At 37.2% G+C, this 27,841-nt stretch overlaps 1 protein-coding gene across 1 annotated transcript; it reads right to left on the bottom strand.

Annotated features, from left to right (window-relative positions):
* Positions 1–4,984: 4,984 nt before the first annotated feature.
* On the bottom strand, positions 4,985–20,266 carry LOC136261397 (ATPase inhibitor mai-1, mitochondrial-like). Its single transcript, XM_066055404.1, has 4 exons — positions 20,034–20,266; positions 19,882–19,907; positions 19,765–19,828; positions 4,985–5,256 (listed from the first exon to the last, which is right to left on the bottom strand). Exons 1-4 carry the CDS (start codon positions 20,115–20,117, stop codon positions 5,071–5,073), a joined length of 360 nt encoding a protein of 119 aa, XP_065911476.1. The 5' UTR covers positions 20,118–20,266; the 3' UTR covers positions 4,985–5,070.
* Positions 20,267–27,841: the final 7,575 nt, after the last annotated feature.

The following is a 27,841-nucleotide window of genomic DNA, read 5'->3' as shown; positions in this document are numbered from 1 at the left end:
TAGCTGACATTATATTTTAGCAGTAAAACAACATTATAATACAACTCAAGGTGTTTATTAACATCGTTTAAAGCACACAAGCTTGCATTTCATATATTTGTATCTGCTACTTTTTCCATCATGCAACCGATCCGATACTGATAAACAAAAATACAGCCAATATATGGTTTTTCCGATAACCAATCTGATTATTGGTGCAATACTAGTAGTTTTATTCATACGTGATGTTTCATTGTATAATTTTGGTACCCAGACAAGTTAAAAATTGTAATGGGTCAACTGAAAGTAATTGTGGTAGGGAATTATAAATGCGTAATGTAATGTGTTTGGTAATTGGTGAATTATGATAACCATAATTTGAAATAAACACACAACATAACTAGCTATAACTTTTATACACAGGTATAGTTAACACATTATCATCATACACATTCATCTACTCACCCATCTAGTATCCCGAATATTGTTGATCCCATATTTCTTGATGAACTTGTTGATAGTATTCAGGTTCCCATCCATCACCGCATCAAACACCTCCTTCACTTCATCCTGTAATACCAGATATGATACAAAGGACACCAATACTAGTTGTATTGTTAGTACTCTACTAGTACTAGTCTATATGTGTCTGACCTACACAAGTCATAAAAGGTCTCTACCATTATTAGGAAACACCATGGCTATATAAATGAATAGCTAATGCTGAGAAAACTCTAGAAATCCTTAGAGGAAGAGATGGTCAAGATGGTAGGGATGGAGTACCAGGTCCCAGGGGACTGATTGGACCAGATTGTGGTAAGTTTTGTTTGTATTTTCAGATGGGCTGTCTCTTATAATTTCACATCTTTTGTTTTGCTACAGGTCTTTTAGCTACCGAGTGCTGAGACAATACCTTATATTGTTCATTTTTTTTGTTTAAATGTTATCTACATCTTTTTTGTGTGTATATTGGTTGTTTGGAAAGTACCTATATCAAATTTTATATATGCATTGATTTTCATTTTCAAACCAGAAGTGGTTTTCGTTACCATGTTTGTGACTTGAGAAACAGCACGTATATTGACCGGTAGAGTGTGAGATGCCTAAGTTGATTCAAGACCTGCCATGGAAACTTTGTTTCAAGTTAGCGCTTCTGTTGGACCGCCAGGAACCACCAAATCACAACTGGAAGGCATTGATTGGTGAACTCGAAAATTTAAAGATAACAAGTGGACGCTGTGGAGCGCCAGGGACAGATCCCAGGAAAGAGTCCGACGGAGATTCTTTTAAACACATTAGAACATAGAAATTACATGTTAGATGATCTTTATCGTGGTCTTCACAAAATGGAGCATAGACAAGCCATGGAGATCATCAGTAAATACAGTATATGCATACACTTTTAATTGGGTATTCGCACGAAAATTACGCACAAATTTTAATAACACTTTCTGTGATATGCCACTATCATATCATCAAAACAATTATTCCCTTCCACCTACAAACTAAGGCTGGGAAAAAGTGATCTACAATTCATTGTAACTGTCCACACAGTATTTCTGGAATTTTCATTATTCATTGTCAGGAATACTTGTACCAAATATATTGAGATATTCTAATAAAATAGTCAAATACTCTAATACAACATTTATATTTTCACATTTACATATACCATAAAAGGTGTGATCTTCAAAGAAAACCAGAGGTGGAGCCAAGAAATGATAGCAATGATGTTAATGTTAATCAAACGCTAGTAACTGTTGTCATCATTGAACTGATTGTAATTATAATTATCAACATAATAATAATCAATCATTCCTTTGTCATCACTATTGATTTTGTAACTTTTAATGCTAGAAAAGGCCACACCATTTTTGTCACAACTTGGCTGTTTTGGCATGGATAACACTTCTATTTGTATTTGCTAGTCCAAAAGCCACTTGTAGACCAGCTTTAGGGCTTTCTTTCACATGTCTATATTTCACTTTGAGCATAAATATTATACATAACACAGTCATTCAATATAGCCAGTATCTATTCTTTTACTTTAATACTCCAATAGAACAGTGTACTCTAATATAGAGCTGAGCAATAGTACAACTATCACTATTCATGATTGATAGCAACTATTATATCACCATAGCAATACTATATTACTAGCAGTTATCAGATACTCAACCTCACATATATGACACATGAATAATTCAATTACACACCACATATTTGCTTTTCTAACACTCCATTGGTAAAAATTGTTATATATTACAGTTGTAATATTTGCACGCTCTACTGGGCTTTCACAGTTACCTCAACGTTAACTTCTGTTATCCACATTAGTGGACTAAGCACAGATATGCATAATGTATCATGGTAGTACAATAGCATACTATCATAATCACAACTGTTACTCACTATCACAATAATTGATAGATCACAACTACCACTCAGCTCTACTCTAATACAGCTATCATAGAACCTTCCAAAAATAGAATTTTCAGGGATCCTCTATTGTTTTTAGCATTTTCATAAGATAGGGAGAGGGGATAAATTGCATGTTAGTCTTAGTAGCACCATACAAAGCATAATAATTTATCAGTATTGTTCAGTTAGAATGTTAGAGGTGGTGGAAGCTAAGTCATAGCTGAAATCTGAATCATTGTTATGGGAGATAGTTACTGTATGGTAGACAAGTACAGGTATAGTGTACACAAGGCTCCAAATATTCAGTGTCTACATTGTGACCCAGTGAAGACAACCAACACTGATTACTCATAAACAGTAGAGCATCAACATTATATGTACATTCTTGGGTAGGAGGGAGGGGGTAAGTGAAAAGAGTACTCTCTGTACATTTCAGAAAACGTTCAAAATTATTGATGATCCATGATGATGCCTTAGTCTAAAACTCTCAGTATTGTAAGCTAAATATATAGATAACTGACACAAAAAAAAGTTTTTAACATGGAATTGAACCAGGGGATTCTTTATATAAATTTCCCATGTCACTAATCACTGTGTCACTGTAATGTAAACAACCACACCTCGTTTACAGCAACATACCTCCATAGGACTCATGTTTAAGGATCACATGTTCTCTATGTTATGGTGTACACACCCCTACTGGTGTGCTGTTATGAGTAACTGTTTTGTTATTGTTTTGATCACATGTTCTCTTGTTACTGTATATACACTTGTCTATCACACACTACTGTGTGTCTTAATATGCATAAATGCTTGTAACAAAACAATGACAAATACACTATAGTAAGTACATCACACTAAATATTTTCTGTATCATAATATCTTTGTGAATGTGTGAGACAAGAGTAAGTTACAAGCTAGCAAAAAATATCAATGCTGTGGTGTATTTGTCATGCAATTTGTCCCCCCCCCCCCAGTCTTTCTTCAACTGTATAATCACAAAAAGTTCCATTTTCTTACATGAGTGCATGCTATTGACCTTTGCCTCAAAAAATGGTACCTAACAAGGAGATTTGATTTGATTGATTTTTGATTTAACCCCACAGTAATCAACATAGCCTTTCTTTCTTACCAGAACATTACACACATACAGCGTTACACATAAAAGTAGAATGACAAGCGGACAAGGTGATACATACAAAAACAATTATATTATACAAATATAAATACAATTAACACAACAAGAAGTCAAAAACAGTGGCCGGAAGGTTTGATGATCATCAGGTAATCTGTTCCACCATAGTGCAGCAGCATGTCAAAAAAGTTTTTGATGGAAATTAAATGACATAATACTAGTGGAAAAAACCTTAATGAGCATCTAGTATTATAGTCGTGGTTTTTTTCCAAACGAAAATGAGGGATTGAGCAATTTATTTTGTCCAACATAGATTTAGCTCATCTAAGTCAAAGATCAATTACAAGGCCACCAAATTCATGCCAAATAAACCATCAAGGGTAAAAGTTTCCAACCCACAATCAAAAAGTATCATTACTAAGTCACCGATCAAAGGCTCTTAATTAGTCACAGGTCAAAGTGAAATTTCGACCAGTCAAGACTTCATGGTCGCTACAGCACATACCTACATGATACTCCTTGCTTAAAATGACACTACTAATTAATGATAAAAACATAACATCTATATCATCTCAGAACTTCAACATTCTCCTGGAGCATCACCTTACTGATACTATGAAGTCTATGATACGGGCTTGTTGTGTGACCTGCACTGCACCCCCCTCAACTCTTTAGTCTAAAAAATTCTGTCATAAGTATATTAGGCCAGCAAGCTGAGTTACATTAAATCAACACAATCTTAAAGGGAAACGGGACAAATATACCTCCTACTAGGACAGGAAAAAAGCCGTGATGATATTAATCCCACCACAGAAGCCAACAAAAGTGGGGAATGCTGGAATGTTTCACACTGTGAATCAAAAGAACTGAGGAAGACTCGATCCATAGAAGAGAGATTAAATTATCGATTTACGTAAAAGATACCCGGCACTTCGAGATTTATGTCAAAAGACAATGCAAGGATTACACAAAAAGCAAAGCCTGCAAATATGTAAACAATCGACACTATTAAATGCTTACTTCAGTCAAACCACGTCGGAACAACGAAAGGAGCCGGGACGCCATGTTCTCACTGTAAGGGCTATGGGCTATGCTGTAAAAACCATTTACTTAGTCTCGTGCCCAGACCGCTTTTTTTCTTGCGTGGGGGTGGGGACATTTTCTCCGCCCCACACGCAAAAGCGTTGAACACTTAGACGCAATTCTGCCTACACCTTTAGCTTTGGGGCGTTTATATAAGCTTTAGTAATAGTACAACAGGTGAAGAAGACTCAAAGGAGCCTGTAAAGCCTGATCTGTACAAAAAGAATTAACAAATTTGCAAACACATAGCAAAAACCGAGGCAAAACTTATATACAAAATAATTGCTAAGCCCCACGGGTTCATGTCAAGGTTCACCAGACCACCTAACTGTATTATTTCAACAACACTATAATCTATAGCAGAGGTCATAGCAAGAGCACTAGCATTTGTATATTTAACCAAACACATGTACTAATATGTGTGGACAACAAATGATATATAGTAACAGGAGTCAGTCATCATCCAGCAAGTCTTTCTTCTCCGATAGTTTCTTCTCATGACGTCGTTTCTTCTCCCTGTGCCATTGAAGTTGTTCCTCCAGTTCTTCTATGGCTTCATCATGGGTCTTTATTTCTTCCTCATGATGATGTTTTGCCTCCTCCAAATGTTTCTTGAGTTCATCAAGTTGTTGTTGTTGCTGTAGATAATAAACATGTCAGTGTTAAGGTAAAGTAACTGGTCAAATCACACAAACATTTTATTTGCTGCATTACAGATGTTAGCTCCCAATCACACCTTATGGCTATGAAACACTTGTAGTACCAACATAGCTGTCTACAGGAGTGTAGTCAGCTGTCACCATCAACCATGGACAACTGAGTCTAATTCTAGGGTCAAAATCAATGCAACTACTATTCAAGGGAGGCTACTATTCAAGGGCAGTACTTATAGCATATTGTAGCAAATAAAATATAGGAAGAGCATTTACTACACACTTCAGCTACTACATTTCATACAGTACTGTACGTTAGGGATAGTGTTGGGCAAGTTACTTTTACAAGTAACTTGTTACATATTACATATTACTTGCAGCTGAACTATTTAGTTACAGTTAAATATTACCCATAAAATAAAGTAACTATAATAATAACACATAATTACTTTGTGTCCACAGCCTTAAGCACATGACATGATTGCGTTGTTGGACAATGTGCAAATCTGTAAGATGCTGGTGAATAAGCTTCATTCGGTAGGCTTCATTACTTTGTTGTGGCTAGGTGTTACTCAATGGATTACTAACAAGATTAGTAACTTTGTTACTTGTAGTAATGATTCGTTACGGTAACTATATTACTTAGGTAACGCATTACATTTGTAAGTAAAGCAACTTGAGTTATATTACCTGTTTTTATAGCGTATTTCGTTAGTTAACACAAAAGTAATAATATTAGTAACGCATTACATAAGTAACGCATTACTCCCAACACTGGTTAGGGATCACCTGAAACACTACAAATTTAGTGGAATTTTCTACTGCCTGAGTGACTGACTAACTTAATGCTTTCAGACAAACACAATAATGTTACAAAAACAAGCATAAGAAATTTTAAGTTTGATTAGGGATCATAGAAAAAAGTAGGGAAACAAGGGAGGTCACAGATACACTAGTGGACATTTAATCCCTACTTCAGTCATGGGCATAGACTGAAGTAGGGAATAAAATAATGTCCATCTATAGGTGTAGGTGATTTCCCTTGTTTCCCTACTTTTTTTCTATGAACTCTTAAATTCCTATTTATGCTTTGCACCAAAAGAATAGCAGATGAAACATCATGAAAGGTATAACCTCTGGACATACAATGTAGAAAAACTATTGCATTTTTCCATACTGAAAATACTACTACAGAATAGTATACACCTCTCCTTCCCAACAGGGGCGGCGGAACCGGATAGGCAGGGTAGGCAAATGCCTACCCAACTTTTAGTGGTAGCTATTGATCCATGTTCCAAGTCCACAGAAAGCAGTCTGGTTGCTCTAGATTTCCAGGATCGCTTTTGGATAATGTCACTCCAGATACTCTAATAGAACAGTCAACAATACCCTAATAGAGCAGTCAGCGACTATTCATTTCATTAGAGTATATTTTAGCAGTTATAATATTATTTTTATAGATGTGAAATTGTCTCCAGGTTCAATCTCAGACTGAAGCAATTTTCTGAAAATTTTCTGGGGCTAGCCTAAGCATGCTGCAAATGCTGATTATGCTTCCACAACTATGATGCTGGTGGTGGTTATTGTTATTAGCACTGTTATAGAAGTATGATCTCACAGTTGCCTACCCAACTTGTAGATGCTTCCTCCGCCCCTGCCAACCCAAGCATAAGTGTGGCTAAACTCTCTTCAAACAATCAAGTAGCCATGGTGTTCAAGTTATGCTCTGTCGACACAGTGTGGCCACTACAAAGCTACTATTCTAATAATACAAGTATAAGGAAAATTATGAATTTTAAGTTCAAGTAGGGATCATAGTAAACCCACGCATATCGCAACAAAAATATTTCATCTGAACGTGTGCCCCAACTATCAATAATAACTAACTTGAAAATGGACAATACACCTCACTTTCAGCCATGTTCAGCTTGTTACTCAGCACTACAAATGAAGAAAAGTAGGAGAAGGGCCTCTGCAATCAATCCAGTCACCACAGAAATACGGATGATTCATGCACCCCAACTATCAACTACTGACTCAAAAGTGAAGTGATCATTACACTTTGTGTTCAGCCTGTTGCAAAGTAGAAAATGCACCTTTGCAATCAATCCAGTCACCACAGAAAATACGGATAATTCCTGTTTACATACGTAGGGAAACCATTGAGCTACTGCAAATTAACACCTTCAGCTGTCAGCAAAAAGAAATGGGACACAAAGGAGGGTAAAGGTAATTCCATGATGCATGCACTATACGTACTGTGGTAAAATCAAGCCAGCAGCCTTAGCCATTATCAAGTTACATTTTTCTGAAGGCATTAGTCAGTCAGGTAGTCAGTCAGTCAGTCGGTAGAAATTCCACTGCATATAAAAGTTTAAAATTCCGTAGCAACCTATATGAAGCGCTTTTGGCCGTTCTGGAGACACTTTTGGATTTGATTCTACCTAACCAATACTGGCAAGGTACCACAAAGCTGTTGTGAGGCTGATTTCTGGTGAATATTTTTTGGTGAAAAGGTGCTAACCTCCATGATCCCTAATGTGACCCAGTCTGAGAAAACCGGTCTTATCGCCCATGTCAGCAGATTCATTTTTTCAACCAGGACACAAAGCTACATGAATAAACTATCTAATTCCACAATCAAAGTCAGTTAGACTTGAGCGGTCTGGTTTTGCTGGCTGCTTTTCCCAAGCCCAGTGGCGATCCGTACGTGTGGTGTGGGGCCTTAATGGAGCTCTGGTCAGCCTGGGGATGACTGTATGTGGCTGTACAGCTCTGTGGTGTTGAATAAGCATCTCTGCTATGAATTTCCATTCATTTTAGCCAGTTTTGATACCTCACTGGCCCAAAACTTGGCCTAATTCATCCCTTGGCCTTCCTTTTCAATTTTTGAACACTATCTTGCCCGCCTTCCAGGGCTCCCGCCTCCCACCCAATTTGCAGCTCGCCTGATACAGTCAACCTCGGTTTAAAAACTATCTAAAATGGCGGGAAACTTAGTTGTTGGCTACTTGCACAGTGGATGCTCTGGAAGGTAAGGAATTGGTGTAAAACGTGTGAAGATTTGGTACACATAGCTTCAACCATTGGCGAGCTACAATACACTAAATACTTAAAACCGGCGTTTCTCAATAATTTTAAATAGGCAATAAGCTCGGTTTTCCCAGACTGGGTCACATATACAGTACTACTGTACCGTATGATAACAAGCAACTTGTTAGATCACACCTGTTTGCCTGTCACATTAGTAATAATATACTGGGCAAGTGATATAAATTATCACCAGTTTTTGCTTTGCACTTAAGGTTACGGAATAGTTTAAAATGCGTGGGTGGAACAAATTACAAAAACTGCTTTAAACCAAGCAGGGATAAATAATTTCAACAACTCTGTTGTGTTAGCAATACAACTAATTGTGCTTGTTTGTTTTTAATGCAGAACAACGACTGTTCTTGGGTGTGTGGTCCACAATAGAGCAATGTTTCATAAAAACGCGCCGCCACAAACCAGACTAACAGATTACTGAATCCTTATAATTTCAACACAAGTGACTAAACAACTAAAATATCTAGGTCCTGTGGAAGCGATTTTTTAAGTTAATGGTTGTATAGACGTTTTATTGAACTTTTAGTAGTTTTTTCGAGTGAAACAAGCTCTTTGAAGGCTTGTATCTGAGTCACAGGGAAGAAATACACCAAAAACGCTTCCACAGGACCTAATAAATTTAATATACAGTATCACTATGCCCCAGAAATGCCAATAGAGCCTACAGCTTTTGCCATATTTGGCAGCAGAAAAATATGGTAGTGACAGCTGGCGATGTACGGGCTGGGCTGGCTTACTTGTGTTACTACAACAAATTGTACTGTTCCACCTGCCTCAAACTACACTGTAGCTATGTAAAAACATTAAATATGAAGGGCTTCACCTTTATTTAAAACTTTTCACGCTGCTAGACTGGTTTTATGGGCTTCTCAAAAAGTATCGATAGGCATTCAAAATTTTGAATGATTGCCCGTGACTATACCGTAACCTTAACAGACATACTGCAAAGATTTGTAAATCCTCAGCAATACTACATACACAAGAACCTCAAGGTTACAGGTCTCCCTACTACCCAATTTTACCATTGCATTGACTATAGCATGTCTAACAATAGCCATTCATCAGCTATAACCACACACCTTAACATGATTAATAAAATTTTAAAAATCAATTGTGAGAGTTGTTTTGTGAAAATGTTGACTTGTTCTCTTTTAAGCTTTAAATCACTACAATCTATGTCAAGTCGTAATCTATTGCCTTAGCAGAAAGGCAACTAATTGGAACGCCTCCAAAGCAGTCGTAGTCGAAAACGTAGTGGTGCAACATCTGAACAGTACCACCACCTACCTAAAGACTGCATTTGTGCTCTTACTCAAAGGATTGATTCATCAGTCAATGAGTATAAAGCATCCCTCACTATGTCTCAGGATCAATATCCACATCTCAACTTCCGGGAAAATGTCACAGGAACAAACGACCACTCAGTATATCAGTCGAAACGCAAGCGACAAAAAACGTGAGTTTTTACTTGCACGTGCAATTTACGACAAGTCCAAAATGGCGTTTTCGCCAGGCCACGCGGACGAGAGAAATGGCATTCAACCAGTAAATTTCTGGCGTATTTTCGAATAAAAACACTTGAGGAGATGATTTATGGAGACAATTATTCAGTTTATTTAATCTTGAAACGTGCGGGCTGAAAGTATTTTAGTGTTAGAATTGAACAAGAATTTAGCTGCTCCCAATTTCACTTTGCTGTGGATAAACAAAAAAGAGTGCACAAAATCTGAGTCAACGAAAGTGATAAGGTTTGTATAGAGCACGTCTAGTAGCTGTATGAAACTGTATACATTTGTGAAACAAATTTGTACTCTGTTAATATAGAAGAGGGTGTTATTCAGTATCTTGTTATACACAATAAACCATACATCACAAGTGTCATAAGGTGTTAAAACAACTTTTGTGGATTGCCAAAATGTAGCGTAAGTGACCGATTATCGAACAAAGTTTATACTTTACTTCATAAATATCTCCAGGAAAGTAGTATCAACCTCAACTTTTAACCAGGAGGTAGCGCCTTTCTTGTAGAATACCTCACGTAAGTTTGAGTAATAGTATCCGATTAGTGTCCGTGTTATGAGTGGATTTCTGCATTCCGTAAAATATGAATTATCGAACACCGATACCTATTATCGAACGCCCATTAATTTGCGTTAATCAATTATTGAACGTTTTGCACCTTTTCTACTGTGGTGACTTCAGTGCACCCTACACACTCTTAACTATTATATCAACGTGTTATCTGAAGTACCATGATACTGTAACTGAAGTATAGTTTTGATACAAGCATGCACTTGTGAGTTACAACAGCGAATCGTTTAGTGTAAAATGCGTACAGTGAAAAATCAGCACATTACGACCAATAACACAGTCTTATTATCCTTGTTTACATCAACCCCTTCTGTACAGTCTTCGTGGATACATCTTTTACTCAGGTAAATGACAAACAGTAAGCCCAATTCCGCCGCCAAAGTCACGCTCGAGTTGTACTTCGATTCAGTAAGCCCAATTCCGCCGCCAAAGTCACGCTCGAGTTGTAAGGCGATTCCTGTGTTCTTTTTCTTCATTTCTTCGTCAGTGGTGATGAGTATCAAGACTGCTGTGATGTCCACACATAAACTCTAAAGGACGGAAAGCTCATTAAGAATAGGCTACACTATCGGAATTCTCCATATAAACACCTTACAAGTATGCGGAATAAAATTGTAAACTTCCGAATACGTTACGTGATTTTTATGTTCGATAATAGGTACCGTTCGATAATAGGTCACTTATGCTAAAAACATTTTTGAAAGAAATTTTTGTGGTTCAGATATAGCTCTCTCAATAGTGAAAATATCTCAGTTGCTCCACACCTCTAGTACATGTACTGTGTAAGTAGAGATTCATAACATGGACAATCCTCATTACAAGTTCAGTAGTCAACAGTATCAGCCTCAGTTTACAGAAATGTAACCTTCATACAAATCTTTGCTAATACTGAAAAAATTCTCATACCTTGTCTTGATGCTTTGAAATAGTTAAACCTGGGCAACCATAGCGATGAAATTTGGAATAAACTGGCTGCATGCCACTGTGATTTGATAACACTTACCCAATGTAAAAGTGAAGCTTTCAAGATATTTCACGAGGAAGCAAAGTTGAGTTAGTGAGATAGTCTGGACTCATAACAAGGATTTCCCGAGCATAAAACTATTAATTCCTATGGAAAGACATCACCATTGCAAATCCCTACATTATCAGATGCCTACAAAATCCATGCAATCTTTTTATCCCACATCTTGAGAAATAATCATTACTGCTACCTTAGTGGTGCACATGTTAAAAATAGATCAATCAGTTACAACCTCTTCTACTAGGTCAGACTCTTGCAGTGCAGCTGAATTCAGGAACTTGTGATTCACATCCAATAGTAAGGGCTTCCCACAGCAAAATCTGGCAATTTAGAGTATTGCTGTATATTTAAAATCGTAATCACTGCTGGAAATTGATAATTACTCAAAATGGATGCTTACCATAGGGCAGGAAATTTTTGCTCGAGAAAATTTGACAAATAATTAGTTTAGATTGTAAACTATAAATTCATTAAATGCTCATAAGCACCTTTAAAAGTATGTGTTTAGATCTATAATATCTCGATTTTTGAGGATGTTTATAGTAATTCACCAAAACTGCTGAAATGTAGATTCATCAAATTTTCTTGTCATACGGTATCTCTTTTCTGAGTCCCGCTTTACAAATTTTGTTCCTGTTAGCTTGTGAAATCCTGGATCTTCCCCTGATTTAGAATGATGGTCTTTTAAAGTCTCATGCGTACCCATGTGTACTTGAGACGTTTGTACTGTACAGGTAACTGATGATAACCTTGGTTTGTTAAAGCTTTCAGAACAAACTGATTGTACCAGTTGCAGTGTTGTACCATGATAACTCTGTTTTGGAATGAGAAAGCCCTTCTGAAGTAACAATAATTTGGCTAGATGAAAGTGGCCTTGGTACGTAAATTGGTCTGTTGTGACTGCTCTCTTTCAGTGTAGCTAGCTATCCATTCCTCAATAGATTTTAGTAACACCAAGAGTTAATACTCCACTATTATTAACTCTTGGTAACATTTTTACTTTTCTTTTGACCAATTTACCTCACATTCTATGTATTTAGTAATACTGCGTTCTAACAGCTAGTACATCCAGTTGTATTTTTGAAACTAATACAGGTTAGGACTGTGATGGATGACCAGACCTCTGTGTATCTCCATGACAGGAGCAGTACTGTGCGGGATTTACCCTGGACACAGTAGGAATGGAGTCCTTGAAGATGGCTGTACCCAAGCAGTTACAAGTTATTGATTTGATGGTAGAAACTTTCATCTCTGGTCAACTCGGAGTAGTACCAACAGTATTCTGGCACAGGAAGTCTCCACCTGATAACTTTTATAGAAATTGTTGATTTAAAATGTGTAAAAATGCTATTTGTCAACAATCACTGCATGTGTAAACAGCAGCCAAAGTGAACAACTTTTTACAACATAATTATCAAGTTTGGGCTTTTGTCTAGTTGTGCAAATTAATTAGAAACACTAATATGGCTTGAAACAAATTTGTACCACACCTCAAAACCACCTTGTTATTACTCACCAACTTCGTTCAGTGCTTTGTAGCTCGTTGCTAACTAACTGCAGCTGCCGAATTTGGTTGCTGTGGGAAAGACAAGTGACGTGTTGTTGCGTGACACTCAGTGCAAACAGGAAAGAGCGTTGCATCTGGAAGCTACAAGGGTTTGTAGTCAGATGGTGTTCTACCCGAAGAAGCGCTTGTTTCTTCGCGGGAAACAAGCTGTGCAATTAAATATGCGTAATAAAGCATATTTTTGCCACTTGCGTTTCAACTGATATCACCAACAAAATGACAAGAACAGTTAAGTAATCTTCACTCAGTGTTGGGGAAGGTTGCAAAGTGTGAACAAGAACTTGGAGCAGGCAATTCAGTGTGACTCGTGTGGTTTGTGCTCAATGCAAAAATACATCCCACAAAGTTTATGAAAATCTGAATGCTGTGCATGGTAACCTTAACATTTTGTGTAGTACTGTAATACAAATAATTGCATTAACACAATTACTATTTGACTTTTTAACCATGAACATCAAGATAGCTCTCAAACTAAAGTGATTTCAGTAATAAAGGAAACTGTCCCAGGATGATTCAGTAACATCTACAAGGTCAAAATATGTGACATCACTACTCAAATGAAAGATATAGCTATAAACAATCACTAACTTCAAGACCAGATCAAACTATCACTACCTCCATGAATGATGTGCACAAACAGTCTTATGCAGCAGCTGTACAATCTTCACCATCTACCACATTAAAGGCCTCAGTTAGCCACCCTAGTTCTAGCCAGGCACAACTGTCTAGTACGGATGCACTTACAGCGTGTTTATACTACAGATCACTCTGGATGAAATCACAATCCAGATTGATTACTGAGTGGGGTTTATACTACAAAGGCTGGGACAAATCCAATCAGCAAAAAAAAAACTTAAACCCACAATCATAATTGAAGCAGAGATTGTTGATAGAGTTAAAGGATTTCTGTTGTCTATTATCATCAAGTTAGTAGGCATGACAATGCCTTAAGTGTTGACGACAACCTCTCAATTCTGTGGAGTGTGCACCTGTTCATTCTTGAGGCCGTCCTTCTGTATCGTCACCTAAATACCTTCACTTCATCATTACAGTCGCCACTTTAACTGTAGTTCTCCATACCTTTATTCTGCTTACTAAAGCCAAATCAAACTGCAGGATCACAACTGTTTATACTGGTAAGCCAGAGTGACCTAGATCAAACCAGACCCACATCCCTAACAGGTCCAATTCAGAGTGATTTGACATGGTTCGGTTCGATACAGTACGCATTTACACTAACTTTAAAACCGCTCTTAATCGAGATAGTTCAAACTAGATGGCTAGTGTAAACAGACTGTAAGAAAAGCATCAGTCATTAATGAGCAAAAGGAAAAATAAAAATGCAGATTAAAAAGTTCAGTATCCAGAACAGTAGAAACATAATTTATCACACCTGACCTGACACCAAGAGAACGGGAGGCAAACAAACAACTACAATCTGAGTTAGCTGAGCACAACCAGTACCAAAACAAAAAAAAATGGCCCCCTTTTGTGCGGAGGAGACAATAGAACCCCTATGCACAGCTAAATCAAACTATTTTTGATATCTGAAATTCTACATCATACAGTACTATCATGTATTAGGGTTTGGGCTTTTCTAGCAAAAAATATTACCCTAAAACCAGCCTCACAATACCTTCATGGTGCCTTGGCAGTATTGGTTAGGTATAACCAAGCCCAAAAATTCCTTCGGTATGACCTGAAACACTTCCAAAAAGTTGCCACATTTTTTTAAAATTATTTAGCAAAATTTTCTGACTGACTGACTAACTAATGCCAAATTTAACTCGATAAACAGTAAGGCTACGGGCTTGATTCTTTCACTGTTCAATGTCACTTTGTCCAGAGACATGCCTTTTGGTATGCATACTGCAGTACACCCTGTACGTACGATGCATGCATCATGGACTTACCTAAGTTACCTTTGTTCTCCCATTTCTTTTTGCTGACAGCTCAAGGTGTCGATTCGCAGTAGCTATAGTGCAGGACATCATAACTTTCCAAAAGGTAGTATGCTGTGTTTGTGGTGTCATAACTTTATGTGGGTTTGGTCTATTTAATTGAAATTTGGACAGGTGGAACATGTAAACATTGTGGTTACACAAACAGAAGTTGAAGTCATACCAATGTGAACTATTAGTGCAATGATGTATAATAACTGGTTAAAATCAGTATTTCACATACTTCACTTTTTCTCCATGTAGGTATAACCCACATTTTGTATGGCTTTAAAGGTTAAGGAAGCTATAACACTTGACTAAATTTACTTTTTGTATATGACACAATCTGTGTGTGTACCAAATTTCATCATTATCATTGAGGACTCTTTGGTTGAGAAAAAGTGACTTATGTGTTTCCCTTTTATTCACATTAACATGGAAATAAAAGAAGATATAAAAATTTGTCTTGTACAAAGTTAGAGCTATCACTGTACTCCTTTCCCACCAAGATTTCAGCTTTGTTTGAGGAATGCGTGCTGGTACCAAACAGGTTTTAGCTATATGGCCAAATCACTTGACTTGTCTAACTCCGTTGGCCTAAAACTAGATATCAAAAGAAAGTTTGTTTATAGGGGTACTAGGGGAAGACTAAATAATCGCTGCAACAACAGAGGCTTACTTGTTATAAAGCAATGAGAACAGTGACTGGTTTTGTCGCAACGCCACATTCCACGCTTCGTCCGCCATGTTAATTAGCATTTGTATCACGTGAGCTATATATATGGCCTTACTCGCCATTGAATGGCAAATCAACCAGCAGTTGTTTAGGGTGAATAGGATCAACTGAGAACAAGTTATGGACCATTTTCTAAAGGTATGTAATGGATTTGTGTGCTTAAAATTAAAATGTGTTTTCACGGCGTGTTATGATTCTTATGTAGGGTAAATCCCTAGGTGTCATTTTAATCCTTATTACATCACAAGTAAAATGACATTGATTTCATAGTCATAGGATAAACACTTTGAAACTTACAGCGCTTTGCTTATAACCATGGGTAGCGGTACATCAAATTATATAGCACATTGCATTTTTGGTAAGTTATGATGTCCCACACTATAGCACGATGGATTCCATACAGGAATCATCTGTATTTTCCATGGTGACTGCAGAGGCACTTCTCCTACTGTTCTTCATCTGTAACGCTGTGAAACGCACTGAACATAGTTGAAAGTAAAGCGTGACAGCTACTTACGAATCAGCAATTGATAATTGGGGCACGCACATTGACCATATTTTCATGGTGACTGGATTGATTACAGAGGTGCTTCTCCTATTGTTTTTCGTTTGTAGCCGCTGTGTAACAGGTTAAACATAGCTGAAAGCGAAGCATAATGACCATTTACTTTCAAGTCAGTAACTGATAATTGGGGTACAGGTTCAGACAAAATCATTAACTCTGCCGCTCTAATTTCTTTTGATTCAATGTACGTGAGTTTACCAGTCATAATAATTTTACAAAAAAAAGTTTGCATAGACCTTGTGCATGCCAAGGCGTGGTCTGGCAAAAACCAGAAAAAATTGCTACGGCTTCAAGTTTCACGATAGTTTATGAGAAAAGTGAGGACAAAAGTATCAAGCGTTTTACTGTAAAAAGCTTCCCTAGGCGGAATAACTCACCATGCAGCAAATTTGTTATATATTTTTACCCAGTAATTTACTTTATACCAGCGCTACTCTATCTTTTAGCACAATTCCTTCATATTAGCATTAAAAAAAAATTCCGTAGGCATAGAATGCGTACATTTTTGCCCTCAAAAAATGGCGAATGAGTTATTTTGATGATGTAATAAAGTGCCACGCCTTAATACGCACATGGTCTATAAGGAAAATTAGGAATTCTAAGGGATCACAGAAAAAGTAGAGAAACAGACACACTAGTGGACTTTTATAGACTGGAACATCCTGGATGCCCTCTCTAGTGAACCACTATGATACTGTAACACAATGCAGCATCTATTTATGGTCTAAAACAGATATTTAGAGCATGAAAAACAATGCTTTAAATCTCTACTTTGCATTTTCAGAAAATGATGTAATCACGTTCCATCCAAAAACTTAAATAGCAAAAAGAAACCATGGCACATCATGAACCTATCCCACAAGAAACAGCAATTGTACAACTTAGCCATGTCACAAAAAAATTATGTAGTCTTATATTAAAAGCCAAAGAAAGGATAATAGCAGTATTCCATCACTATCTCAAAATGGTTCGGTGTATACAGATTCTCCTCAAAAGGCAGAAATTCTCAACAGCTATTTTTTCATCCATTTTCAGTGACTAAAAAACAACCTAGGAAGAATCTCACATTTCAGATATTGCTACAATCAGTATTGACACAAAGATAACCTAGATCCTCACAAGGCCACTGGTCCAGATAACATAATATTATATGCGACCATGTGACCATGCATCTCAGCGAAAACCCATCTAGTTCACAAAACCTCCAATTTTTTTTTTTTTTTAATTTCTCAGCATTATCTGGATTGTCCAAGGGATGGTTCACCAAAGTTTCAGTCGATTATGGTGGGTAGTTTTGGAATTAAAACGTTAAAAAGTTAGAGTTCCACCTACAATGTTCACCATGCATTGGCGATCAACGAAGGTATAGTTTTAGCCCTGCAGTCACTTGCACATAGGCATATGAAGACATTTTTTTTTGAAGAAGAAATAGTGACGGTTTTGTTTATGTCTACCGCATTGTAAACAAATGTAACCAACTCACAAACCATTGGGGCTACAGAAATGAGAGCTTTCCCCGGTACTCACAATGAATTTTTCAAGCTTTTCTGTAGCAATGTCATGTACTACGGCAGATTGGAAAACAACAAACATTGTCTCTGCTCATAAAAAGGCAATCACAGTATCCTAGCAATTGACGTCCCATACCACTAACCAGCATTTGTTGCTGTAGCTCCGGGAACACATCATTTATATACAGACATTTTATCCCTACCCCATCCTATTGTACACATGGAAACTCAAAAATACTTACAATTTTGGCAAGAATTAATACTTATGCAAATTCTTTTTTTTCCCCAAGTAATATAAAGCTATGGAACTCTTTAGCAGAAGGTGTTGCAATCATTTCAGACTTTGATCGAAAAACTGAACTGCTTTAATTCTTTTTTGAACTGTAATTCACTTAGTGCATACATGCTCCCCTGTGAGGCCTGCACGTAAGGCCACTATTTAATGATTTTCTGTTTTTCATCAGCGCCCACATGTACTTCTACTGCCGCACGTATTTCTGTTATTAAAGACTTAACCATTATTTCATCTGATTAACCAAATATTGAGGTTGTGCAGTTCAGTTTCCAAGATCACTGCACTCACACAGTAGCTACCTTGCATATTGTAAACCAAAGGAATGTGAAAGATTGGTGCAATGAAGTCCAAAAACAACAAGAAAAGAATATCCCTACTGTACTACATTTAATGCACAGTAGGGATATTCACTTCTTATTGTTTTACAGTATTTGGACATTACGTACTACTCCGATCCAGCTTGTTTCAGTACTTTTTATTGCAGCACTATTATACTGTCCCTACTCTAATTTAAAATCCCTAATTTTTTTCTTATACTTGTTTGTGAAGTTTTTTGCAAGCTCATGACCACTAAATAGCCTGCTTTTCACGAAACCAGTCACAATATTTTAAAAGAGTTAATCACAGCACCATTATACTAGATTATGACTCATACAATAACAATTGATCAGTGGGCGTGGCTCTACATAAGCATGCAGACAATAATGGAGGTGGATTCTGCATACCTACGGACTGATGAATGGGCGTGGCACCATATATCTACAGACAGTAATTTACACAAGTGGGCGTGGTTCGTGCATACCTACAGACTGATGAATGGGCGTGGCTACCATATGTCTACAGACAGTAATTTACATAAGTGGGCATGGCTCATGAAAGAAGCAGGGCTACGCTATGACGTGTAGTAACATGTCCACTTTTAGTTTAGCACGTGAGGTCAGACCAAATAATCAGTAAAGCAGGACCTGGATGACCCGAACATTGCTACTAATTAAACAATATTTATGGGCTTACACATTGCTACATAGTTCGCTGTGAGTTGCTCTCTCTGATCAACATCCAACAGCGAGTCACGTACGCGTGTGTTCAAATAGTTTGGTGCAACCGGCAACCACGTGTATTTGAACAGTTTGATACAATATACACTGGTAGATGGAAGCCGTACTGTAGTCTATTAACACTCAGCAGTAGAACCTTGACTGATGGCCATGGTAAAGAAGGATAAAAGGTAAGACAATAGCGCAAGTATTGTATGTTTATCAATATACCAAAGGTTTTTTCTTAAGTGAACTAGAAACGTTTCTGCGAAAGAATTAGGGCTATAGCTGTAGCCAGTTTTCCACTACGCTTCACTGAAGGCGTCAGGCAGGCAGGCAGTAGAAAATTCCGTTGAATGATTTTTTTTAAAATTCTGTAGCAACTTGACGGAAATGTTTCAGGTCAATCTGAAGACACTTTTGGGCTTGGTTTTACCCAACCAATACTGTCATGTTGTTGTGAGGAAAAATTGCAGCAGGTTTTTGGGGTATATTATATCACGGATCACCTCCACACCTTCAATGTCAGTACTATTGTACTGTATATTACACACAACACATTCATCGCATGCCAAGTCGCATGTATGAACACATACACACACACGCATGCACGCACACTCACCAGCTTCCTGAAATACTGTTCCTCACGTGCCATTTCCATTTCACTGAATTTTCCACCAGCGGATCTACGCAAAAATGGTGTGCATTAAATAAAAACAACCTTGTATCTGGCCCATACCTTATGCTTCCTCCACTACCAGTTCCCTGTAATATAAATAACAGTGAACACAGTCTGCATTGGCAATTATGCGGTCCTATTATTCTACCGCTACAACACATACAAACACGTACTGTATTACTACCAGTACACTGTAGCGTATTCAACAGTACCTTCCCTGGAGCATCGGAGAACATCCTCACTGCATAATAGCCAAACCTGGCGATCCTTGGCAACCTCAACATGATACTCGACATGATGGCTGGAAATTGACTATACGAAAATAACCGGAGAATGATATGGCCGTATTGTAGCAAGTTGTTCCTATGTGAGTAGCGGAATAATGGCACGAAGACAAGTTATCAACTTGTATAAAGAGGTACAATGACTATCTGTTGTAAACGTTTTGTGCTTTTCGAGTGCTTTGGACTTTCGTACTATTTTGTGCACTCGTGATGTCACCAAGGGCATAGAGCAAAGTTCAAACTGCTTTTCTTGATTAATTAGACAGTTCTGAGTATCACTACAAATTGAACTAGTCTGTGATGTTGATCAAAATATTAAGAGATGTATCATTTTATGATAGAGACCACCTGTCAGCCTATATATGACTAATTTAACACTTGCCAAACACAAGAAATAGCCAAAACTGTATGATATAAGTCAAAGTTAGTTTTTAAAAAATACTAAAATAAAAATTTACGTCTCCTTTGTAACGTATTCAGTTGCCATGTACTGCATGTACTGGTGAATATGCGAGTTGCTTGCTTCTGAATTTAGGTGAAAGCACTTCACTCCCTGGGTGACTTTTAGTCTGGCGCCGCCAAGTTCACAGTAAAAGTTGAATTTCACTTTCAAGGATCTATATAGAGGTAAATTCTAGACTCTGAATGAGTCTGATTTCTGCTATGGTGCATCAACAAACTTATGCTTTTCCAATTCCAGGCTAGTGCCATATATACAAGCTAACCTTGGAATAGCTGTGCAGTTTGATAACAGTCCTGTGTTGTAAATTCCTTCTAAACAATAATCTGTCACGTAACCTAAATTACTCACATATTTGCCAGTTTCTGGCTGAATTCCAGCTGACGCCACCTCCAGCCTGGTACTTCACCGATTGTTTTTTTTTAATACTAATTAATTTAAGGAGATGCAATTGTTCTAAAAAATGTGCCATATGGCTAAGAACAATAAGTTTTGCTGCTTTTTCACAAATTTACTAGTGCATAAACGAATGTCGATTTTATGCTTCGAAGGTTTGATTGCAACATTCTAAGCTTCTATGAATATTGTGTGTAGCTATAGCTACAATTAGCTACATAAATTATGCAGTTGGCATGATTTTGAGTGTATTGTTAAACAAGAGTCATTGTTTTGGCTCCCTTTGGAAAATGGAATTTCTCACATTGACATGATTGTTTGTCTGTTTAACAAGATATAGCAGTTGGAGAAAACACAACAAAATGTAGCTACTGCTAAACGACCTTACAGTAGTACACAACTCATGAATATTCTTCCTCTACAGCTTGTCCCAACTACACTTTGAGACTAGCAGTGAGCATGGTAGCTAATTTACTTGTCAGACATCTAATGGCTTTGCCTACAACTACCTTCCATTACTTCCTAGTGTCTAAAGCATAACTGCCCATGGCGAAATTGTGATGAGCAGTCGGATTCTTGCAATCTTCTGCTTGCTAAGTTGCTAATTTAACCAGGTCGTGCATGAACAAAATTCAAACTTCACTATGTCATTTGAATAATGTGCCTTTTGAGCCATTGAATGAATGCAGTACATTTGTTTATGAACCAAAGTTTACACAAATTACACATGACATCTAATTATTCTACAACCAGTGTAGATTGTATGAACACTCACTATAATAGTGTATTAGCCCAAAATTTAGCCGAATCGTGTACTTTTTTATTCATAAAACCATGACATTTTCCACATGTATAATACTCCTCGTCAACATAATGTATTTTTGAGATTTGACCATTGGTAACATTTATATCCATCTTTGTCCGTTTCTGTACATCTTCCTTAGGCATTATTTAACTTGTTAAAATATTGTTCCAAAGTAAAGGTCTTAAGAGTTAAAAACAACTTGGTTTTTATTTGAAGTTAAGGTGATTTGACACCAATCATCGGTGTCGATAAGCGCCATCAAAAGCTATTGACACCAACCAGCAAGAACTTAGACAGAAAACATAGGGGGGGAAGCAAAAAGAAAAATACACTAAAGCAGATCCCCAACCCTTGGCAACCTATGCTCAATCAACTACCAGTACCAGCTACTGGCTTTCCTAGTGTAGGTCGAAAAGGATGTCATATTTTAGAAGACCACTGAAAAGAAACCAAGGTTGAACCCAACCCTAACCCAACCCAGCCAACTGTTAAGCATAATGATGTCTTTCACTGTCTGTATGAAGGTACACTGTAAGCTTTTGTTGAGCTTTGCCAGGACAGCCAATTCACTCCCTTCAACCTTAGGTTGTCTTTCATACAAGACACCAACAATTGGTGTCAATAGCTTTTGGTGGCTCTTATTAATAGCCACTGTGTTCATGTATAATATTGATCACTTTTATTAGCTGCTGAGTTCACCTGCCCTCGGGATGTGAATTACCCATGGGGAGGTAAATTATCTCAAAGTACCTGGGTAATATAAATGATCATAACTTTGGAATGAAATCACCTGTTAACTTATAAAAATAGGGCTGCACCAATTCTAGATCGGAATCAGCCAATGTATTGCTGCAGGTACCGGTTATCACGTGTCATGGATGGAAATAACCTAGCCTATTTCACAGGCACAATAAATGCTTAAAAGCATCAAGCACAATGCTAGTAATAATCAGTACGGTAGTACTGTATATTAGTGATCATGGAGATTTAGGTTTTTCCGACCAACAAAAATCACCCAAAAACCAGCTTCACAATACAATCCTGGCACCCTGGCAGCATTGGTTAGGTATTTAATTAAGCCCAAAAGTGTCTTCAGTACAATCCAAAAGGCTTTCAATAAGGAAATTTTTTTAAATAATTATTCAATGAAATTTTCTACTGCCTGCCTGCCTGATGCCTTCAGGTAAGCGCAAATCAATAACAGTTAAGGCTATGGGCTTGATTTTTTCACTGTTCGACATCGCTTCATCAAGAGACGTGCCTTTTGGCATACCACAATACGTACAATGCATGCATCATGGAATTACCTTTGTCCTCCTTTGTGTCCCTTTTTTTTTTGTTGACAGCCCAAGGTGTCAATTCACAGTAGTGCTATGCATGGCTTCCCTACAGTACATTTGTAAATGGGAATCGTCTGTACAGTATTTTCTGTAGTGACTGGATTGATTGCAGAGGCAATTCTAACACTGTTCTTCATTTGTAATGCTGTGTAACAGGCTGAACATAGCTGAAAGCAAAGCATAATAGCTGCTGCACTTTCAAGGCAGTAATTGATAGTTGGGGCACATGAAACGTCATTTTCTTGGTGACTGGATTGATTGCAGAGGCACTTCTTCTACTGTTTTTCATTTGTAGCACAGTGTAACGGGCTGAGCATAGCTGAAAGTGAAACGTAATGGCCACTGCACTTTGGTAGTGTCTAATCACTGGACTGGAATACTGGAATGGACTACTCATTTTTAAGGGTGGGGTTACTGTACTTGTGACATTTTAGCACTGAGTAGTGTATACGGTACTAAAAAGTACAGTGTAGCTGTGATAAGTCAAATGGGTTCAATTAAATCTATTCTAATTACTGCTTGACAGTATCTACTGTTATAGACAGTTGTATCACAGTGATCACGTGTGCCTAACAGTGAGAGAAACATGTTTGGGCATACACACATGTCAGTATATCTGCTATACAGTAACATATATGGCGCATGTGTACACACAAACTAGATTCCATTGTATAACTGGTTATATTTTATTACTGGAATGAAATGTCTGTATTCTGTTAATTGTATTACAATGTCATTTAGCTGTTAATAGGAGTAGAAAGTTGCATAGTCATAGCACAAGTACATACAAGTTCTAAAAGTAGGTTACTTTAATGTGCCCCCTCATTACACACAGTTACATATCATGGACTCCAGTGACTAGTCACCAATTCGCAATATACATATGTTATAGAAAATACAATGATCACGTGTGCCTCTAAGAGTGAGAGAAACATTTTTGGGTATACCACTATCCCTACATGTCAGTATCTGCTATACAGTAGAGTATGTAGATACCATCAAGTAGTGAATAGAATACATTTACCATTTGACTTATCACAACTACTTTTTAGTATCACATTCACCACTCAGTGCTGAAATGTTGTCATAAGTCACCCAAATGTACAGTATCCCCATCTTAAAATGTGTAAAACCAAAAAGAATGTCAGTCCAGTAGTCCAGTCCAGTGATTAGACACTACCCTGCACTTTTGAAGGGGTGTAACTAATCACTGGACTGGAACACTGGACTGGACTACTGGACTAACATATTTTTGGTTTTTACACATTCTGAGGTTGGTTTTATTGAGTTTTGCTAGCCAAGGGCCTTCAGAAAACTTACAATCTGCTACTAAAATGATGAGTGTGAGGAGTGGAGTAAGCAAAAACTGACTTCTAGTGATTTCTCCTCTTTTTGTTATGTTCTTCTACAGTACATATACCTATACTCCTTATCAGTGTACTGCAGGGAATGTGCTAGTTATGGTTAACCAACAATAACGTCTTGGAGATAGTAGCAAGCTTGTAAATTTGGTCACATATTGTAGTAGTACACCAACCAGCACACGTAAGAACTAATCATGATAGCAAAAAATACCTACAGTTGTACAATGGTTTGTACATTGCATCTTAGCTACAGTAGTCTTAGGAAGGATAGGTTGTGTCCCAGGGGTCTGAGCTATTTAGTTCAAGGATACAGTGTATCATAGGTAGTACAAATATTGTAAAATGATTTTTGGTTAGCTATTGCTATATAATACAATCTCCAAAACACAATACCAAGAAGTGTATAAATGCTGTAGAGCATAACAAGTAGTGAGAAGTCAGTTTTTTGCCTACTCCACTCCTCACACTCATCATTTTAGTAGCAGACTGCAAGTTTTCTGAAGGCCCTTAGCTAGCAAGACTCAATAAAACCAACCTCAGAATGTGTAAAAACCAAAAATATGTCAGTCCAGTGTTCCAGTCCAGTAGTCCAGTCCAGTGATTAGTTACACCCCTTTTGAAGTAGTATTTGATAGCTGGGGAGCAGTGTTGGGCATAACGCGCTACTTTTGTAATGCATTACATAATATTATTACTTAATGCAGTAACTAATATAACGCACCACATTTCCAAAGCTAGTAATATCTAACAGATAGTTACTTTGCATAAGTAATGCATTACTACAATAGCGCATTACTACTCGTTACTGCCTACCTAACGAAGTACTATGCATCACTTATTCAGCTTGTTACTGTAATATTATTACTTAACAAAGTACTGATGCATTACTTAACTAGGGTACGAAGTACTTAACTAGCAGGTTACTGTAATATTATTACCTAGTTACTGTAATATTATTACCTAGTTACTGTAATATTATTACTTAACAAAGTACTGACACATTACTTAACTAGCGTGTTAACAAGTACTTAACTAGCACATTACTGTAATATTATTACCTAGTTACTGTAATATTATTACCTAACAAAGTAATATAACCTATTACTAGTTACTTTTAAACTGAAGTAATATATAACTGTAACACATTTCATCACAGTGGCAGTAACGAGTAATAAGTAATATATTACTTTTTAAAAGTAGCGGCCCAACACTGCTGGGGAGCGCGTTTAGGTGAAAACACTGGTGCCATCCTTCCTTTTGGGTTTTACTCTTTTAACCACCTTTTGTGACCGTTACATAATATTGAGCTCAGAAGCATCCATACTTCCTACCACAATTGTTACTCTCTCTCTCTTTGACTTTAGGGCACATGTCTAGTAGACTGCTGCAAATAGTCGACTTTGGGGACACAACAAGTGGTATTAGCATTAGGGTTCACCTTTGATTTCTTCTTCACCTTTAGGGTTAGGTTCTTACTATATACAGGTTACTTCTTGAGTCACATTTATTTAAAAAGAATGGGGGTATGGGAGCTAGCAGCAGTAGCACACTGAGCTATCACACTGGTGATCCCAGGTTCAAACCCTGGATCATTGTTGCACTTTTTTTTTGTTTTGGTCACCTTTTTCATCTAAGTTTTATAGGGACATGAAATGGGTGACAAAAGAGATACCCCCTTTCTTTTGATGCAGTATGCATGGGTTCACCAGTCATAATAATGTTACAAAAAAAGTAAACAAACAAGTGTAAGAATTTTAAGTTCAATTAGGGATTATAGAATAAAAAGTAGGGAAACAAGGGAGGTGGCCTACTCCTGCAGATATACTAGTGAACATTTAATCCCTCCTTACACTTGTAGATATAATCATTCTTCTATGCTGAAATTCTCTCTGTAAAAATGCAATCTGAGAAAAAGATCAATATTTATACACTAGAACAGTCAATAACTCTAATAGAGCAATCAGGTTAGCAGTTAGTATTTCTGTGACAACCATTATCTAGACCTCTTCTCAGAGCATAGAAGACTACTTGACTGGCTGCTGAACTGGTTTGTACTTCTAGTGAATCTTGTACAGTTAGTTACTTCATCATGTGCTCACTACAATGAATTTGTTAAAACTTGTACAGAAGTACCATGAACTACATGTAAATAAATAAATAAATAAAAAATATATGGATGAATTACATATGGTGTACATTACAAACAAATGTGAGCAGTGATGTAGCTAAGGTACTTGTACTTGCAGATACTTCCAAGTGTAAGTACTTGGTACTTGAAGTATCAGTAAAAGGTGGGATCAGTACAGCCTTATACAAAAACCAAGTTGTTTCGTTCAACAAGACCTTCACTTTGGTATATACCAAGTTAATGCCTTGAGAAACTTCTATGCAAAAAAATGACCATAAAGGTCATCACGGTCAAATCTGCAACGGCACTATATCAAAAATACATGTCATGAGGAATACATTGATGTGGAAAATTTCATTGTTTTATGAAAAATGGCATGATTTTTGCATTGTGCTGCTATACTTAGTAAATAAAAACAATGTCCATTTGTTCCACCAGGGGTAACAAGTCACTCTCTAGGGATCCTATGGATACAAATACATGAAATTAACAAGAGAAAACACCTGGCAGACTCCTGTAAGTGTTCAAGCATAAATCAGATGGCTGTAAGTTTGGTGCTGCCCAATCCAGTCATGGATTTTTTTTCTCCATTTTTTCAAACACTTTAAACAGGCTGTAGGACCAGCTAGGTGTCCAGTACTTGTGCTGTAATTCAAAAATAATGTCTGGTAATTGAAAACAATGCCTAAGTACTTTAAGCTCCTAGGAAAATGGCTTAAGTACTTAAGCATTGTTTACAAAGTTTTATGAAAAGAGCACATGTACCATAGTCTCAAGAAACACAACAATCAGGTTAACCTTGTTTCTGTGTTGCTCAACTACACCCATAGTATATTTTGCAGTGTTCATTTATCCGTTTAACTAAATTCATGCAAGCAAGCCTATGGTGCTGCCAAGACACAACGTCCTGACAATAATACAGTTGACCAGTAACATGAACGAAACTTGTCTGATTGTACTTATGTAGGAGGCCCTTACATACACTTGTGAAGATCAAATACTCCAATAGAACAGTCTGGCCTGTTATAATTAGCAACTTCCATCTTCACCTTTTTACATCCCCATTATGTGTTAGTCTACATGATAATTAAAGAAGTGGGACAATTCTGTTCGAACAATAATCCCAAGATTGTACATGTGTTATATTAACATGTTCTCCATTTTAGCTACTATATTTGGGCAGAGAGTACCCGCTTGGGTATGACTACTTCCGGACAAGATTGAAGAATGCCTTCTTACGTAA

This window comes from Dysidea avara, chromosome 7, assembly GCF_963678975.1.
Source record: "Dysidea avara chromosome 7, odDysAvar1.4, whole genome shotgun sequence".
NCBI classification, from domain to species: Eukaryota; Metazoa; Porifera; class Demospongiae; order Dictyoceratida; family Dysideidae; genus Dysidea; species Dysidea avara.
This window is presented reverse-complemented; position numbering and strand designations above follow the sequence as displayed.